The sequence below is a fragment of the Drosophila arizonae genome, chromosome 3 (genome assembly GCF_054131065.1).
Source record: "Drosophila arizonae isolate 15081-1271.41 chromosome 3, UAZ_ARI_1.0, whole genome shotgun sequence".
Lineage (NCBI taxonomy): Eukaryota > Metazoa > Arthropoda > Insecta > Diptera > Drosophilidae > Drosophila > Drosophila arizonae.
In genome coordinates this window covers 14,183,874-14,201,293 of record NC_142923.1, presented here as the reverse complement: position 1 = coordinate 14,201,293, position 17,420 = coordinate 14,183,874, and the positions used below count along the sequence as shown (strand labels likewise).

General features: G+C 38.4%; 4 protein-coding genes across 5 annotated transcripts; 1 reads left to right on the top strand and 3 right to left on the bottom strand.

The window, feature by feature from the left end:
• Positions 1-969: 969 nt before the first annotated feature.
• On the bottom strand, positions 970-2,547 carry LOC108611198 (malectin). Its single transcript, XM_018003705.2, has one exon. The coding sequence runs from the start codon at positions 2,392-2,394 to the stop codon at positions 1,306-1,308; it is 1,089 nt and encodes a 362-aa protein (XP_017859194.1). The 5' UTR covers positions 2,395-2,547; the 3' UTR covers positions 970-1,305.
• Positions 2,548-2,998: 451 nt separating this feature from the next.
• On the top strand, positions 2,999-10,690 carry l(2)05287 (WD repeat-containing protein l(2)05287). Its single transcript, XM_018003698.2, has 7 exons — positions 2,999-3,267; positions 3,332-3,718; positions 3,824-4,478; positions 4,539-4,717; positions 4,785-5,944; positions 6,021-6,394; positions 10,127-10,690. The coding sequence occupies exons 1-7, from the start codon at positions 3,176-3,178 to the stop codon at positions 10,499-10,501; spliced, it is 3,222 nt and encodes a 1,073-aa protein (XP_017859187.1). The 5' UTR covers positions 2,999-3,175; the 3' UTR covers positions 10,502-10,690.
• Positions 7,139-8,929, bottom strand: LOC108611199 (uncharacterized). Its single transcript, XM_018003706.2, has 2 exons — positions 8,563-8,929; positions 7,139-7,597 (listed from the first exon to the last, which is right to left on the bottom strand). Exons 1-2 carry the CDS (start codon positions 8,653-8,655, stop codon positions 7,451-7,453), a joined length of 240 nt encoding a protein of 79 aa, XP_017859195.1. The 5' UTR covers positions 8,656-8,929; the 3' UTR covers positions 7,139-7,450.
• On the bottom strand, positions 8,768-17,270 carry LOC108609615 (uncharacterized). 2 transcript variants are annotated; one of them, XM_018001336.2, is made up of 3 exons: positions 16,928-17,270; positions 11,591-11,801; positions 8,768-11,522 (listed from the first exon to the last, which is right to left on the bottom strand). In XM_018001336.2, coding segments are annotated over exons 1-3 (306 nt in total). In that variant the 5' UTR covers positions 16,930-17,270; the 3' UTR covers positions 8,768-11,429. The 2 variants fall into 2 exon arrangements, with proteins under 2 accessions (XP_017856825.1, XP_089321928.1); XM_089465802.1 differs by lacking the exon at positions 16,928-17,270 and having other exon boundaries at positions 11,591-12,677.
• Positions 17,271-17,420: the final 150 nt, after the last annotated feature.

Here is a 17,420-nt window from a genome sequence, read left to right as displayed (position 1 = left end):
AATGCAGTTACATGCCTTCATTTGCTTAATCAACTCTTGGGAGTAACCTTTGAGCCCTGTTTGCTTATTTGCAATTTATAGAGGGCACACTGTTAATCTTAACGCTAAATATTTGAAGAAGAATTTCAAGTATTTTTTGTAGGAAAAGTAAAACCGGAGTATCTATACATATTTTATGTTAAGTACCTGAAACAATTCTACATTTATTTTGCTGTATAAAAACTGGCTGAAAATGTAAAATTTTTGACGTAAGGTTATATATGTATATACATACATATATATTTTAAAGTAACTAAAGGCGAATCCCGAATTAATAATTTCCGGATAAATATTTAAAGCAAACTCAAATACATTGAGTATACGGAAGAATATTTGTCTAAATGGATAAATATTTAAATGTTTAATTATTTAGCTTGCTAATACAAAAAAAAAAAAAAAAAAAAAAACATTAATCTTCTATTCATCAATTAAATAATTGGCGTATTATATTAACATAATAATAATAACAATTTTGTGAAAGTCATTTAATATATTTCAGTGTCTACCAAAAACATTTTTTTACCGATATGCTAAAAACTAAATAATTAAAGATCATTTTATTTGAACAACAAAAACAACTGCTGAATCAGACCATATGGGCGGACTCTATATTATCATTGGAAAAGTGCATATATGGAGAGCAGTTTATTTATCTGCCAGTTAAATATTTGACACGCAGTTTGCTTACAATGAACAAATACAGAATCTTACAAATAAACTTTATTTATTGTCTATAAAAAACTTCTAGGTTAAGAAGAGCTAAAAATAAATAATAATTTAGATATTTCAAGTCCGATTGAGCAAATAATTCAGTGAGCCAGTAATCTCAATCATATACATACATACAAATATATATTATATTTTTTGATTAAAAAAAGGCTTCGCTACCTTTGTCTATATTTATAATTAAATATTAAGTCGACGAAACAATTTGTTGATAACAAACAAAGTTTATTTTCACTGATTTCGTTTAAAGCGAATTAAATATGTTCCTAATATGAGAGATAAAATTTAAAAGTCAATAATATTGAGCTTAAGTAAATGAGCCTGGCGAGCGATTTGATTATGCATAAAAAGGAACACAATTTTATATAAATATTTATATATAAAGTAAGAGAGAGAGAGGGAGATTTGTGCGTTGGCATATGGCGGGGAAAAAAGAAACATTAAACCTTTTAAATTTCGTCGCTATGAACTAAACGATAATTATATAATTAAGTCTTTCATAAAAATCACAAAAATCAACACGAATTGATCCCATGGGGATCAGAGCTTGCACAGGCAAAATAGCAGCGGTATGAACGCCCCTATGGCTATGAACACGGGCATCAGTATGGAGGAGTCATCCATTGAATACGGGTTCGGCTGACGTGGACCACTGCGCGTTCGCTTCGATCCCTGCGTCGATTGCTGTTGCTGCTGCTGTTGGGACTGCTGCTGGTGGTGCGCCTGGTTCTGGCGTTGCGGTACATCTGCTTCACCCTCCTCCACGTCGTAGTCATCCTCATCCTCATCCTCGTCGTAGCCTCGTTGACTTGATCGGTCATTATAGCGCACAATGCGCTCCTGATGCTGTTGATTATCGCGCGGACGCGTCGCACGCGGCTTGTTCTCCTCCTCTGGCTCGGCCCGGCGCTCGCTGGCCTCCGTTTTGTGGAGCCGTGGCAATTGCGAGACGTCGCCCTTGAGGAGCGCAAAGGCATTGATCTTTGGATTGTCGAGTGCGCCCTTGATGAAGTCCAGGCGCAGACGACCATTGCGCACGTCCGACGTCTCGATTTCACCCTCATACTCGTAATGCATGCGCCCATTGATGATCTTAAAGTACACGATTTCATCGTGCGCCGAGCCACGTCCCACCTGATTGTATATGTCCAGCTGCTTGACCACCGTGTGCTTGCGGTTGAGCAGCACATCGAACACTTTGCGATTGGGCGCATCAAAGTAGACTTCGCAGAACTTCATAATCAGGGCATAGTCGCCATCGCCATCGGCGGGAAAGTCGTAGCCAAATGTGGTGGTATGATAGCGCTCTGTGCGGTAGAGCACCTCGTCCTGCTCTGGGACACGGCCAATCATGAGCAAATGTTTGCCGTAGTCCGACGAAATGCCCACGTTCAGCGGGTCCGCCTCGTAGTGTATGCCATTCTGATCCGTATGCTCATCACCGCCCGCATTCACAGCATAAACGACTTTCAAAGGCTCCGCCTGCGCCAGTGGCAGAAGGCAGTATAAGGCCAAAACCAGCACCGTTAACGGCATCGCACAACTTGCCAGCAAGTTGTTTACGTTGCATTTGCACATGTTTTCCGTTCTCACGGCTCTTTCTGTTACAGTTGCTCTTTTCTTCGCCATAGTGAGTTCGATTTGTCCACTTAAAATATATCCGGACACGTGGCAGCGGTTTTATTTCTACCGCCTACTTCGTGCTGGCCATTAGTTTATCCATTTATTGAACAATATTTTATTCTGATGTGGGCCGCAATGTGCTAGCAGGAAAATACCAAAAGTATCGGTAATCGATAATGCAGCCTGCAATGTTCAACATTTTACATCATTAGTCGGCGCGGGATGGATTTAAGAATTTAAAATTACATTATGCAAATTTAAATAATATAGGAATTAAATAAATAAAAAAAACTAAAGTTGTTATTATGTGAAAAAATTAATTTTTATTTTGTTACCCCTTACAGTTTATCGAGCCCGTCTTTTTGATTTGTCTGCTCACCATAGAAAACATAAATCTCACACTTTTCTCATTGTATCATTGTATTCATCATTTTCACTTCCCACAATTTATATACATATTTGTCAGCTTTTATTAATTAACCAATTGAGCTAAATGCTAAACATAATGACTAACCATGGCTATATAATTTCAAACGATCGAAATTTTCCCGCTCAATTGCTGTTATCGAACGAAGTTGGCTGCTTCACATTCCGTTGCATATACATGTTTCACAGCACTGTTGTTGCCGCCGAGTTTAGCAGCACTGCAAAGAGCAGCTACACGTGCGGTTTGTGAATTTGTATGAAAATACCTGGTGTAAAATAAGTTATTATTGCTTAAACTAAATTGTTTTGAAGCTCATAAGCAGTTAAAGCTGCTCCAAAAGGCTGCTGAGTTGTTACAGCCATGAATTTCGATGACGAGGACAGACTCGAGCTGCAGCATTTGGCGGGCGGCAACATTGTGGAACATGCTCCCGTTTTCTCTGCTCAGGGAAGGTTAGTTTAAACCACATTTAAGTCGCATTAATGCAAACACTTAATTTCCTTATGATTTGCCTAGATTTGTCTTTGTGCGATGCGGCCTTAAAGTGCAGGTATTTGTCACCAGCACAGGTGAATTGACACGTGAACTAACAGATGCAACAGCGCCGCTGATAAGCCTCGAGCTCGATGTGAAGCAGCCGGAACTGCTGCTCGGCTGCACCAGCACAGGGCAAATGCTACGCTGGCATTGGCGCACCGGCGTGCTGCAAAAGAATGTGAACCTACAACTGGGTGCAGAAGGTCTGCAAATACTTACGTGTAATCTGCTGAATCTGTACAAGGAAGGCGACACCGCGTGCGCCATTGTGACGGCCAAGCGAAAGAGCGGCGAGCAGGTTTTGTGGTATGTGGTCAACACAAACACAGGCGCCGTCATTGACATTCAATGTGGCCTCAAATTAAAGTAAGTTCAATTAACAACAGAAAAATAAGTGGAAAGAAATAGCCATAATAAATCAAATTTATTTTGATTTTTTTAATATTCACCTGTTGCTTTCTCTCTTTACAGAGTTCGGACACCCTTGGTGGATGTGGGCAAGGGCGCTTTTAAGTACATAATACTAGCACAGGGCTATTATCTCTACTTCCTGGACTATACAACGTGGAAGTTCTGGCGGTTCAAGAACACAAATATGGGGTCAATAACATGTGTGCGCATGAGTCCCTGCGAGGAGGCGGCAGCCACGGGCGATGAATCGGGCAGGGTCATCGTCTGGCGGCAATTTAACAATCAGGAGCGTGTACAATGCACCGAACATCATTGGCACAATACGCCCGTAACGAGCATTGCGTTTACGCCCACCGGTATCAGTTTCTACAGCGCCGGCCATGAGGCGGTGCTCGTCAAGTGGACACTGAGCAATCAGGATGAGAAAAAGTTCCTGCCGCGCATGGCCAGCATTATCAGGCACATTGTGATCAGCGACGGGAATGAGCATGTGCTCGCCTGCACTGATGACAATGCTCTGCACTTTGTGAGTCCCAGCGAGGGGAGTCTGCAATCGACGCTGCAGCATTTCACATATGCGCTGCCCGACAAGACGGGCAAGACCATGTTTCCCATTGGCCTATGTCTGAATCCACGCACCAATACGCTGGTGCTCAATGGACGCATTGGACACTTGCAGTTCTACTCGGCCTATACGAAGAGCATGCTCTACAATGTAAGGGAATTTGTATTTTAACTAAATTCAATATTAATTTTATACATTCTTCTATGGCAGCTTCGTGTGGTGGACAACAATGTGAACTCTCAGGAGGCGCAGCGCATCATCTACAATACGTGCGTCACGCGGGCGGCCTTCAACATAAATTGGATGGTCACGGGCGAGGAGTATAATGATCAGCGTAACTTTCCGGAGTTGCGACTTAAATTTTGGCAATACCAAGAAAAATTACAATGGTAAACTAATTGAAATCGAAATTAAGATAAGCCCGAGCAATTATTATCTGGTATCTTCCATTTGCAGTTACAAACTGAACACAAATATAGAGCTGCCGCATGAGCACGGTTTCCAGGCCATCATCTTTTCCAATCAGTTCCAGGTGAACAATTTGCGCTGTGCCAGCGCTGGCCAAGACAATGTGATCAAACTGTGGACTTTGGGTAATTCGGAGAATATTTACCAGCGTGGCAAAATGTGGAGCTGTGCGGCTCAAGCGAGCTACAAACGGCAGGCGCTTGGCTCCATATGCTTCTCTCAGGATGGCTCACTGCTGGCTGCAGGCTATGGCAGTACTCTGGTGCTGTATGATGCGCGCTCGTTGCGACTGTTGCACGCGCTGAGCACATCGGCTGGCTATGACGGTGTCGTGGCCAAGGCACAGCTGCGTCTGGCGCCAATGCCCATGAATGGCACGCGCACAGAGCTCACGCAGCAGCGGCAAAAGCTGTGGAGTCTGCTGCAAACGTTGCTCGACAGCGACGATCAGAAGCTGGTGCAGCAGGCGCGCCAACTGATGTCCAGTGCACCGATCAGTCAATCCAAGGCCAGCAGCGAACAGATACCCAAGGAGTCTGTGTACAAGCATATCATGCAAATGCCCGAGCTGGGACTGCATCAGAAGCTGCAGCTGTTGCGTCGCTTCGGCATCAAATGCACCGTCCACGAGGCATGCCATAAGCGTCTCAAGGAGCATCTACAACAATTTCTGGTGGATCCCATGGCGGTGCAGCGACGGCTCTTAACGTTAGAGGCGCGTTTGCATCGGCTGCAGCCACGACAACGCTTCAAGGCTAAACTGCGGCTGACACGGCTCAGCGGCAGGCGGAAAAACTACGAAGAGGTCGTCAAGCAGGAACTGTTACCCCTCTTCAGCGTGCTGAAACTGGATGAGACCACTAAGGCAGCCAAACCAATGTCTGCGAAGAAGCGAAAACGCTGGGAAGCGACGTCAGAGAAGTCGCTGTCAACAAAGGCAGCGCCACTCCAGACGGTTGCCCAAATCTCGCATGTGCAATTCGGAGCTGGCGCGCAGGCGCATCTGGTGGCCGTCTGCACAGAGTCGCGTGTGCTCATCTGGAACCTAATGACACTCCGTCTGCAAGCGGGCCTGAAGCTCTCCGTGCGGCAATTGGCCTTCGATCCGCTCACCAATCTGATAGCTGCCGTCACACGCAACGATGAATGTGAGTAACTGCAGCTGTCTATCAAGGATTCAAGGATTCATACTATGCACTCTCTTTTTCATGTCCATTCCAACAGTGCACGTCTTCCAGCCAAATGTGCCGTTGCCCGTCTATCAGCGTAGCAATTTGCCCAAGCTGCATGGCCTGGTCTGGTTGCCGCGTCGCCAGCCCAAGCAGAGCTCCATCAATGTGGACTTTCAGGCGCAATCCACGCTGCATATGCTCACGCACAAAAAAGAGATTGTCTATCTGGCCACACCCGGTCAGGGCACAATGGACGATGCGCCGGCGCCCATTTCCTTCGCCCAGCCATCGGATGCGGATCAACTGCTGCAATACGCCACCTTTGGCAGCTTCGTTGCCAGCCAGAAGTCCAACGAAGTCAGAGAAAATGTTCAGACTAGCGGACCGCTGATTGTGGGACGTAGTGTGCATAGTTCAGTGGATGCGGTAAGTTTTTTGATAAAGCTCACTTATCATTATATAATACAATATATAGAATGACTGAAACATTCTAAATCTCAATCAAGATTAGTTATAAGGGTTCTATTCGATAGTCTCAACATTTGCCCAGGCTAAGGTATAGCAATTATTATCAGATATAGAAGTTGCAAAATTAATAACAATTAAATTACATTTTTGATTAGGTTTTCCTTTATTTTTTGGCAAGTTCCTTAAAATTTGATTATATCGAAGTTATAAAATTTGATTTGACTATGCTTGTTTAAGGTTGCACTATTTTAGTACTATACTTTCTCTCTAACAAGTGAATACATTGGTTTTTGTTTAATATCAGCATTACTATAAAATGTCTATAAAGGGCTCTACTTCCATTTGTTCCGTTTTCTCTTCCATCTTTTTTAAAAGAGACGAATGATCTAGGACCGTTTTATAAATGTAGGAATATATTTTTGTGTGCTCAATTCCCAATAGTTCCATTTACCTTTCTTTGACCGATTTTATTTCAATGCGCTCTAATATCAAATTTTACAGAATGTTAAAGCTTTCGATTATATATTTTTAATATCAATATATAATATATATTATATATGTATTTATATAAATATACATATGTGTAGAATAGTTTCACGACATATTTTGTTTTTTTCTCACCATTTTATCAAATTAATCTAATATCATTCAGAAATATTTCCTTTTCAATTTAGTTTTGATAGTAGTTAAGAAGCTGTTGGGTATATCTCGCCCTTCTTGGGTTTCTCATTATTTTATTGAAACCTTACGTGCTATGAAGTACAAGTGGTTAGACTTAAGGTTAGTTTAGAGTAAATACACATATATATAACATAATAAATGTTTATATTTATATGTTTATATATGTGAATGTATATTAATGTATAATTATTATATCTATTATTTTTGGTTTAGCTTTTTGGTCTTGTTATAAATCCTGTTGAAATTCTATTTGTAATTGGAATTCGTCTTGTTGTTCAGTCGGGTGCAATTCTTGTTGTTGTTGCTGTGATCGTCACCTGATCATCACACTCTCTATTTCTTCTTCTTGCGTATGAGCGTATCTCCAAGGCGTGGCGCCGTGGGAACACGCAAATGTCGACAGCGACGCATCATCAGAACATCGTGCTTAAAGTAACGCAAACAATGCCATTGGGGCACCTTGGGCATGAGTTGTTGATGCTAATGTGGAGGATTACAACAAAATATATTGAAAATTTAATAGGTTTATGTAGTACGAAAATTTTAATGAAGTTATTTTAATATGGGTTTTTGTTAAAATTATTTTTTAGTAGAGTCTTTATCAATTGTCTGATGTCTTCTAAAATTCATCATTCTTGATTTTTGATTTATTTTATAGAAATGATTGATTATCCATAATTATTTTTGCACAAATATTTTATGATCTGTATTTTATTTTCTTAGTTCATCCATTTTCTGGCTTTTGAGCTACAGTTCAGATCAGTGGCGTAGTAGCTTTTCTGGCAACCAAGTGTCTACAGTTTTCTATTTTGAACTCAATTTGAATAATTTCAATTCAGTATAATAACGCCATTCTCTTAAAAGTTAAAAGCGCGATTGTATCGTCTATTTCTGGATGCCTTTCAATTGGCATTATCATATCAGCATGGCAACTACATTAGCTTGCCGTAGGTCTAATTTGGATAGCTGAGAGAACTGTGAAGGTACTGAAAAAGTTAACTTTGAGTCGCGCTCAAAGATCATTCGTCATAGGCTATAAATTAATCACTTTGTTTATTTATAATGATTTTTGAAAACACCTCGGATTTTTGTCAGACAAATTGATAAGAAATTTCACTCTGCATATTATATAATATAAGCAAATGGAATATTCTCTGATCATAACAAACAGTTAGGCGTGCTGATTAACAGCCGCCCAAGTCGTGTTCACGGCCTTTTGATTGCCAATTAGAAAGTAATCTTTTAATTAACTGCTGCACTTGCAACATTGTACCCCGGAAAAGTATTTAATTCCTCTTATAAGAACAGAGCAAAATGAGAGCAAGAAAGAGAGAGTGCAAAAAAAAAAAATTAAGAATTTGTTCTTAGCTTCTTGCAACTTTTTTGCACTTCCTACTTCTCTTCGTACTCGTACTCCACACAACGCCGCACGCCCCGAAACTCACCTCATTCACAATTGGCACTGGTCCAGCTTGTGCCCAGGCACAGAATAATGCAAGGCAAAGCAGCGAAATAACGCCGAAAAAGTTGGGCCACATATCGGTATATATGGACTTCACTTAACTGCACTTCTTTTCTTATTTGTTCTTTGAATTGAATAATAATTGAACTTTTTTTCAAGCTGCGGGTCAAGTGGTGCTGTTGTTGTTGTTTTTTTTTTTTTGTTTTTTTACTTCTGTTATTGTATTTCCGTAAACTTTTGCGGCACGCGCTTCCGTTTGCCAGGCTTCCTTAATCACGCTCTCCCAGGGCTTGCAGACCTGCTCCCACAGTTGTTGTTTGTGCAAAGTACAGCGGCACAATGTTGAACGGGTGTCGGTGCTCAATGCAATTTATACGCCGCTCCGCTGCTACAGCATCGCCAGCAGAAGCAGCGGCAGCGGCAGCGACAAGACCAGCTTCGTGCGTGGTGCGCTCTCATAATTCTAACACACGAAGTGTCGGCTCATAAACTTCGGTTTGTTATTGTTTCTCTCTGATGCTCCTTGCTTCGTACTTTATACATGCACGCATACACACACATACATGTTTGTATATATATTTAGCACTGCATTGAGTGCAACTGCCAGTGCAAGCACGCCCACTCCATGGACCTCTCTCTCTCTCTCTCTCTTTGTCTCTCGTCTTCGCTGTCATGCCACGTTCGCTCTGACTCTTTTTGTTATTCAATTTGTTTTGTTTATGCGTAGCAGCATTTTGTTGTTGTTGCGTGCTTTTTCGCATTTTGAAGCTTATTATGCTGTTCAATACAATAGTCTCGCGCATTAGTTGTGGCTAGTTTATGATGCGTTCTGAACAAGTGTAATTTCCCCAGAGACGCAGCCACGTGGGCTGATCCATTGTAATAATTATTATGCCAGCATTTGTTCGTTATTGCCATAATTAGGGTACATGCATGCACTTTGCTGGCGTAGCCTATATATTTGAGCTAATTTATTTAAGTCAGTTGCTTTTTTGAACTAGTTTGAGTTGGTTTCGTCGAGCTTGTCGAGATTGGCGAATGTAAATGGAATTCTTTTTTACTGATACTGAGTCATACATTGGTTTTGCTTTGACGCTTCTTCCGGCTGAAGAATCTTAGTTAATTAATTGCTTGCAGTTGATGAGTAATGTTTGGGCAAAATAATAATTTAAAAATATACACATATATAGTGCCAAAATAAATGTGAAAATTGATTGAAAGGTAGCAGCGACGCATGCGCGAAGGCTAGCAGATAAGAGATACTTGAGCTTGACAGCAAATGACAAACTCATAAATTAAACGAAACACAACACTTCATAATTCGTGTAAGAGGTTCAGATTGTGATTTTAGCGCTGTGAACTTGAACTATAATCTGAATGAGCATCGCCCCGCCAAAAAATAACAAAGTGACGACAAGTAACTGTAACAAAAAAAATATATAAACAAATTTAATCCAACTATTATAGTTTTATGTGCTTTTTAGTGAACTCTGTCAAGGTGAATGCCAATTAATGCTCTCTCTCTCCGTTTCGTTTCTCAATTACAGCTGGTCAATTTGTCCGCCCACACGATGCCTGCGATGAGCCTGATCTGCGGCGAATTCATCAAATCGCTGCTAACGCCTGCCGACAGCGCAGCCAGACACAGAGCGGTAATGGAAGAGACTCTGAGCAATGGCAAATTGAATGGCAATGGGCTCTCGCACCTAGGCAGCGATGCAGAGGATGACGCAGACGCAGACGAAGACGAAGAGAGGGAGGCGGAGGAGCTAGCAGAAGAGCAGCAGGCAGAGGAGATGCGCAAAGCGTTGCTGGCGCAGAATGCGGCGCTGGAAGAGAGCCTCAGTCAAGAGGACACGCAATTGAAACTGGATGAGCGACTGCAACGCGTTGCGCAGCACGATGTACAGCTTGAGTTTTAATTGTAGAATTATTGCATATTTTGGAGATAGAGACAAACCGATCGCTTAATTTTACAGTTCAGCTAGGTACACTGACGCTTGTAGTTGTTGTAACAAATTGTCTTGATTTTTTTGTATACAAACGAAACACCTATAATGCGTGAGTGTTTTATAAAATATAAACTAAATGCAGTTATTTTTACAAACCAATTTTGTATTCTATAAATAGTTTTATTTTATTTTATGGTATCAATAGTACAATACATACAACTATGGCACTTCCAGAATAATCTGCGGCAGCTCCCAGTCAAATTTGTGTTTGCTCGTGTGCGTCTTGCTCTCTTGCCCTCGTTTTTGAGCTTCGGAAGCCATCAGCATCAAGGCTTAATGTGATGGAGCGAGAGGTCAGATGGTCGCACTAGATCACGCACTATACATTTATTCTATGCTCACTCACTCTCCACTCGCTCTCTCTCTTCAATTTCACCCTTTTGAGAGAAGAGTAGTGCACAGTTTTAAGCGCGTTTATCATGTTTATATATAGAATTTCACATGATTTTATGCTTTTTTTCGAAAGAGTATAGAATCGTGGACTTCCTGTCTATATACATATATTAGCTAAATTTGTTTGTGTGTGTGTGTAGCTGCTTGCTGAAATTGTAAAGATGTAAGTTTCGAAAAACTGCATTCTACATTTCATATCTTTGTACATATAAATATACTTATGTGTTGTGTGGCTACCAACATATTTATGAATGTGATTGTATAACTAATTAAGGATTTGAGCATATAAAAACTATCTTTCATCATAATCACCATCAGTTCAATTATTCAGTTCCGCCAAAATAAAACAAATTCCTTTTCGTTGCCTAAAATTAATGACTGTATGTATACATAATATATATTTTTCGATATATTGTTCGTTTTATAATATATAAGAGTCAAATGCTTAGAAATGTTTGCGATATGGTATTAGACCGGCATGGGCGAGCACATTATAGATTTCCATACGCGGTATTTTCTCTGCCTGGCGTTCATAAACCTAGGATAAAATAATAATAGTATAAGATGTTTATATATATATATAAAAAAAAAAAAACAGCGACTTACCACCTGCTCGCCGGGCCCAAACCAACTGGATCTGGCTAGAGCATCCCTGACACGCGGCGTCTTATAAAAGGGATTCTGTAATTGTTGGGGCAGTGTCTGCTCCCAGGCGGCGTTCTCCACAACCGCAATATGTTGCAAGCTGCGCTGGGGACGTGCTTGAGCCAAGGCAATTAGCAGAATTGTTAAATAGATCAGACGGTAGGGTAGGCACCTGCGTAACGGAGTATAAGAGTTGGGTATAAGATCAAGTTGGATGCGTAACATGATTGCAGAGGCGAATGTACACTATTATTATGATCATTACATAATTGTGGCGTGCATATGATATGACAAGTTTCCGCCTGTCACGCATGTGGAGCTCCGTGGGCTCCACCTTTCCCCAGGCCCCCTCTTACGAGGAGTGGCTGCCTATATTCCCCTTGCAGCATAACCAGACGCACGCTTGGCCAGGCTGGCAACACGCCTAAATAACCCAAATGGACCGCTTTTCACAGTCGACACTGGACAACTACCTCTATGTAGTCAGCTGACTTGGCAACTATATACATACATACATATAGATACTGGTAGGAGTTGTCGTCCATATGACGGCTCTCATTTCCTAGATGTCGCGTGCGTATTGAAAAAAAAAGTGTGAGAGAGAGAGAGAAAAAAAAGTAAAATTTTGTACTTGTAGACGGCCCACTTTTGCTGCAGCCAAACTAACTATCTCGTATCTGTGGTTTTAATTGGATAACCGGCAATGCGGCGCTGTCGCTGCCGCTGCCGCTGCCGCCTGCTACTGGATGCGCCACAGACACTCGCTGATGATGTAAGTTTTGGACTTGATATTGCCACTTGGGGCAAGATTGCATACTGCATTCATCACATTGCTTGCTGCGTGCCCTTTATTCGCTCGCTCGCTCGTTCGTCAATTACGTTGCGTAGTGTTGCAGGCGTAATATGATTACGTGATCATAATCAGGTGCAGTTGCAGCTCAGATATGATGTATGCAATTTTAATAATAAATATATATTATATCACACTTCTTTTAAATATATACGTATAGAGAAATAATATCAATTTCTATATAATTAAGTATTAAATTAAATCTTTTCTTTTAATCGAAATTCGTTTTTCAATTGGAAAATATTTTTACAATATTTAAAGTACTTCAAAAATAATTAATAGATAATTATAGCCACGAATTAGCTTTCACCAAATAATATTTAAATAAAGCAAAAGCGAGGGAATACCGCTCCCATATTTATAAGGCCCGCATAGACCCACAACAACACATATAAATAAACATAGTTAAGGGCTAGTGCAGGCTATTAATTAATTTTACACTTTTTGCTTTTTCCTTAACGCATGGTAAACAATTGTTAATTATTAGCTAATTAACAATTACAGCGATTTTCATGAATGAAATCACAGCGCCAAGTAACCTTGTAGTTGTTAAAAGGTGTGAGATGAACAATTTTACACTCTTTATTTTTTTGGCATAACTTTACGAGTCCATTAATTGCCATACAACAACAAACTGTGTTAAGAGCGGCATCTTTAAGCTATAACATAGGGTTTCAAGGCCTCTCGAAAGGCCTTTCACTGTCGAATGATCCCGCAAGTGGCTCAGCACTTGCATTTGCAATTTCTCAGTTTCAGTGATTTTCCAGTTGTATTTCCTCATTGTATGCAAAAAGAATAGATGACAATAAAAAAAGTTGTTTTATGTGAGTGTAGTTTTTTTTTTTTTGGGGGGGGACCACGTAGAATAACAATACGTCAATCTTTGTCAATTAACCAAGTGACCCAAATTTTTGTGAATGAACGAAAAGCGTGTAACTGCAGCGACGACAACGCCAATTGGATTCCATTGACCCAATCAAATTTAACAAAAACAAACTCGGACTGTTTTTCCAAGTTACAGAGTCCGAGTCTTCAAGTCGGACTACGTGCGAGGTTCCAAGTGAGAGTCACAGTCATACTCAGAGTACCAGTCACAGTCACAGTCAGATTAGCAGTCACAGTCACAGTCGTAGTCACAGATCGTGGCAGAGCACATAACATGACACACAAAATACGTTTAAATAAAACCTGTAAACACTAAAAATAAAAATCAAAATAAATGTTGTGGGGGACGCTCAGAGTTTGCCAAGTTGGATTGCATAATGCAGTCGACGCATGTGCATGCAACGCAGTTGGGCTTCCACTGAGGAGTCGGGCCCATGTCTGCGACAACAAGCGCGATGATCATTAGACTGACGATCGTCAGTAATCGCATGGGTAAATAGTTTTCTCAATGGTCTTTGCCGTTTCATTCAGAGCCAAAGAACTCACAAATATCAATAAAGATGCAGCAATATATGTTCAGATATTTAGTTCAAGGGCGATGAAAAGCGCGAATCTGAGATGGAAACTCAGATGCCAGTGACATGAAGGGAAGTTATATACATATATATCATGAGTAGTAATAATTAAATGAAGCGGATTGTCAGAAATATTATAAAGACTTCTTAGCTTTGTTAACATATATAAGCAATTTCTTATTATTCACTGGAGCTAGTCAACTTCCTAGGTCACTTGAACAGCTCATTCATGAATACTACAAAAAGATTCACTTCCGCATATGAATTGCAGTTTTGTATGTCGCAGTTCAGATTTGGCTCATTACAGAGCAGACTTATTCATGGGAAAGTGTAAAAAATTATAAACATATAAATAAAATAAAAATATGGCTTAGGCTGGTTTGAATAGCTTTATCGAATATTAAAATATATACCTATTATATAATACACTCTTAGCAATATTACGATGATAATTATAATTATTCAATACTGTATCGATTTTCACTTTTCGGACAACCTCGCACAGTAAATAGAATCACGATTTATTGCCCAAAACAATTGAGTTTGTCAATTGCTTTAACATGAAATCGTTGTCGATTTATGGTCAAAATTAATATTCCGTTCTTGTAATACGTCGAGCACATGACATATTACTTTTATATGGCGTAATTGGGAAGTTTGTTTAATAACTACCATGCCTACTTTTATACAAAAATCAGAGGTCAGAGTAAACACTGATAATGTTACTTTATATATCTTCAGTGTGCATAGTACAGCTATAAATATAATAAATTAAATTTCACATTTTTTAAAATCATAAGTCAAATGATTGATGAGCAATGATAAGTATATAAGGTTGAATTATAATACATATGCATAATTATATATGCATGTGTTGAAGATAGAACGCTTTTGTTTTCGAAATATTATACATATGTAATTTAAAAATTTCAAATAGAACATCGATCTGCATCTGTATCTGTATCTGTATCTGTATCTGTATCTGTATCTGTATCTGTATCTGTATCTGTATCTGTATCTGTATCTGTATCTGTATCTGTATCTGTATCTGTATCTGTATCTGTATCTGTATCTGTATCTGTATCTGTATCTGTATCTGTATCTGTATCTGTATCTGTATCTGTATCTGTATCTGTATCTGTATCTGTATCTGTATCTGTATCTGTATCTGTATCTGTATCTGTATCTGTATCTGTATCTGTATCTGTATCTGTATCTGTATCTGTATCTGTATCTGTATCTGTATCTGTATCTGTATCTGTATCTGTATCTGTATCTGTATCTGTATCTGTATCTGTATCTGTATCTGTATCTGTATCTGTATCTGTATCTGTATCTGTATCTGTATCTGTATCTGTATCTGTATCTGTATCTGTATCTGTATCTGTATCTGTATCTGTATCTGTATCTGTATCTGTATCTGTATCTGTATCTGTATCTGTATCTGTATCTGTATCTGTATCTGTATCTGTATCTGTATCTGTATCTGTATCTGTATCTGTATCTGTATCTGTATCTGTATCTGTATCTGTATCTGTATCTGTATCTGTATCTGTATCTGTATCTGTATCTGTATCTGTATCTGTATCTGTATCTGTATCTGTATCTGTATCTGTATCTGTATCTGTATCTGTATCTGTATCTGTATCTGTATCTGTATCTGTATCTGTATCTGTATCTGTGTCTGTATCTGTATCTGTATCTGTATTTTTATCTTTATCTTTATCTTTATCTTTATCTTTATCTTTATCTTTATCTGTATTTGTTTCTGTATGTGATCTACTTTTCTCTTTTCTATATTTTTCTCAAATTTTCATTTTTATAAGAAAAAAAATAAAATAAAATAAAAAAAATACAGTCCAAAGTTTCAATAACAATGCAAAGCGCAAAATGTTGCCATTAACTTTATTAATTTATTTGGCATTGTTAGGAAAACGTGACCGTTAAATTGAATTATGTGAAATGAGCCACTGTCAACTTTTATAGTTTGGTTATTTTAGAGCTTGCCAATGTTTGTCTTGTTGTTGTTGTTTTTCTTGTTGAGATAGGTCAAATTGTTTATGGTCATTTGCATTGCGCCTTCAGCTGTAATGTTTGTTGTTATTTGCAGCATGTTGTTTTTGTAAGTTGCTGTTGTTTGTTGGATTTGTTGTTGTTTGCTGTTTTCTTCTATCATTGCTGCCTGCTTGCAACTATTTTGCTTTTGGCGGACATACGTAAATATTTTGAATTTTTATTGAGTGTTAGCAAACGTTTTTTGGGAATTTAGTTGGTGAACGGCACTTGAATAATTGATGGCAGGGGAATTTCACAAGGTTTAATAACAGTTGTCTTTTTTTTTTGCGCGAACTATGAAATTGTCATTAAAAAGTAAAAAGTAGTGTTTTTAATATTCAATTAATAAAAAAATGTAATGAATGTCATATATTTTAAGTGGACTAGTATCAGTGTATATATTGTTATTAATTATATTGAATGAAATATTATTTAATTATTAAATAATATTTATTGATATCTAAATTATTTTAAAGCCTTTTTTTCAGCATAATTAATTTTTTTTTTTTTTGTAATATTATTTTTCAATTTTTGTAAAAGTATATTTTTATTAATTTTTAGGCTTCATCAAAATTATCATAATTTTTTTATCTATAAATATGTATATATAATTATTTGCGGTTTAGCAATATTATTTATAAGTTCAATTACAAATTTTCATTAGATTTGTATTTAAATTTTTTATATTTATATAAATATTATATATTAATATATATTATTATATATTTATAGTTCAGTAAAGGTAATTTATTAAAAAATAATAATATATAGAAATTAAATTTTCTTTATTTATGTACAAATGTATATATAAATATATATATTTCTTTTTAGTTTCAATTCAATTATTTTGAATTCAAAAATACACATTATTTTTATGTTTATTTATATTTTGCGACATCTTCACTTTTGTATACAAACTTCAATTTCACTCACATTTTTAAATTATGGTAATTAATTTGCAATCAAATTAAATTAAACTTCACGTTCGATTGGCTTGGCTCTTTATTTCGTTTGTTGTTTCTTTTGTTTTCGCTGCGTAATCCTTCCAAGCAGTAACCGTTATGTTTTCAGATTCGTTTTACAAGCAACCGCAACACGTTGTTTAAAAAGACGCAGCCAATTGGCAACTGAATTGCACATTGCCAGCCAGTCACTAGTTTAGCTGCTCGAAGCCAACGAGTTGAGCTGTTCGAAGGCAGCTTTTTAAAGTTTTTGAATGACTTAAAGAGACGAAAATGAACGAAAACAACTTGACGATGCCTAAACGAAAACTTAACGAAATATCGAAAGCTAGTTAAAAATGCAAGTAAATGTGCAAAGTCTTAAATGTAAATATTATATGTGAATATGGTCACTCAGTAAATAAAGGGTATATCGATAGAGAGCAAAGAATAGGTTTGTCAGAGAGAGTAATAGTATATTAGGG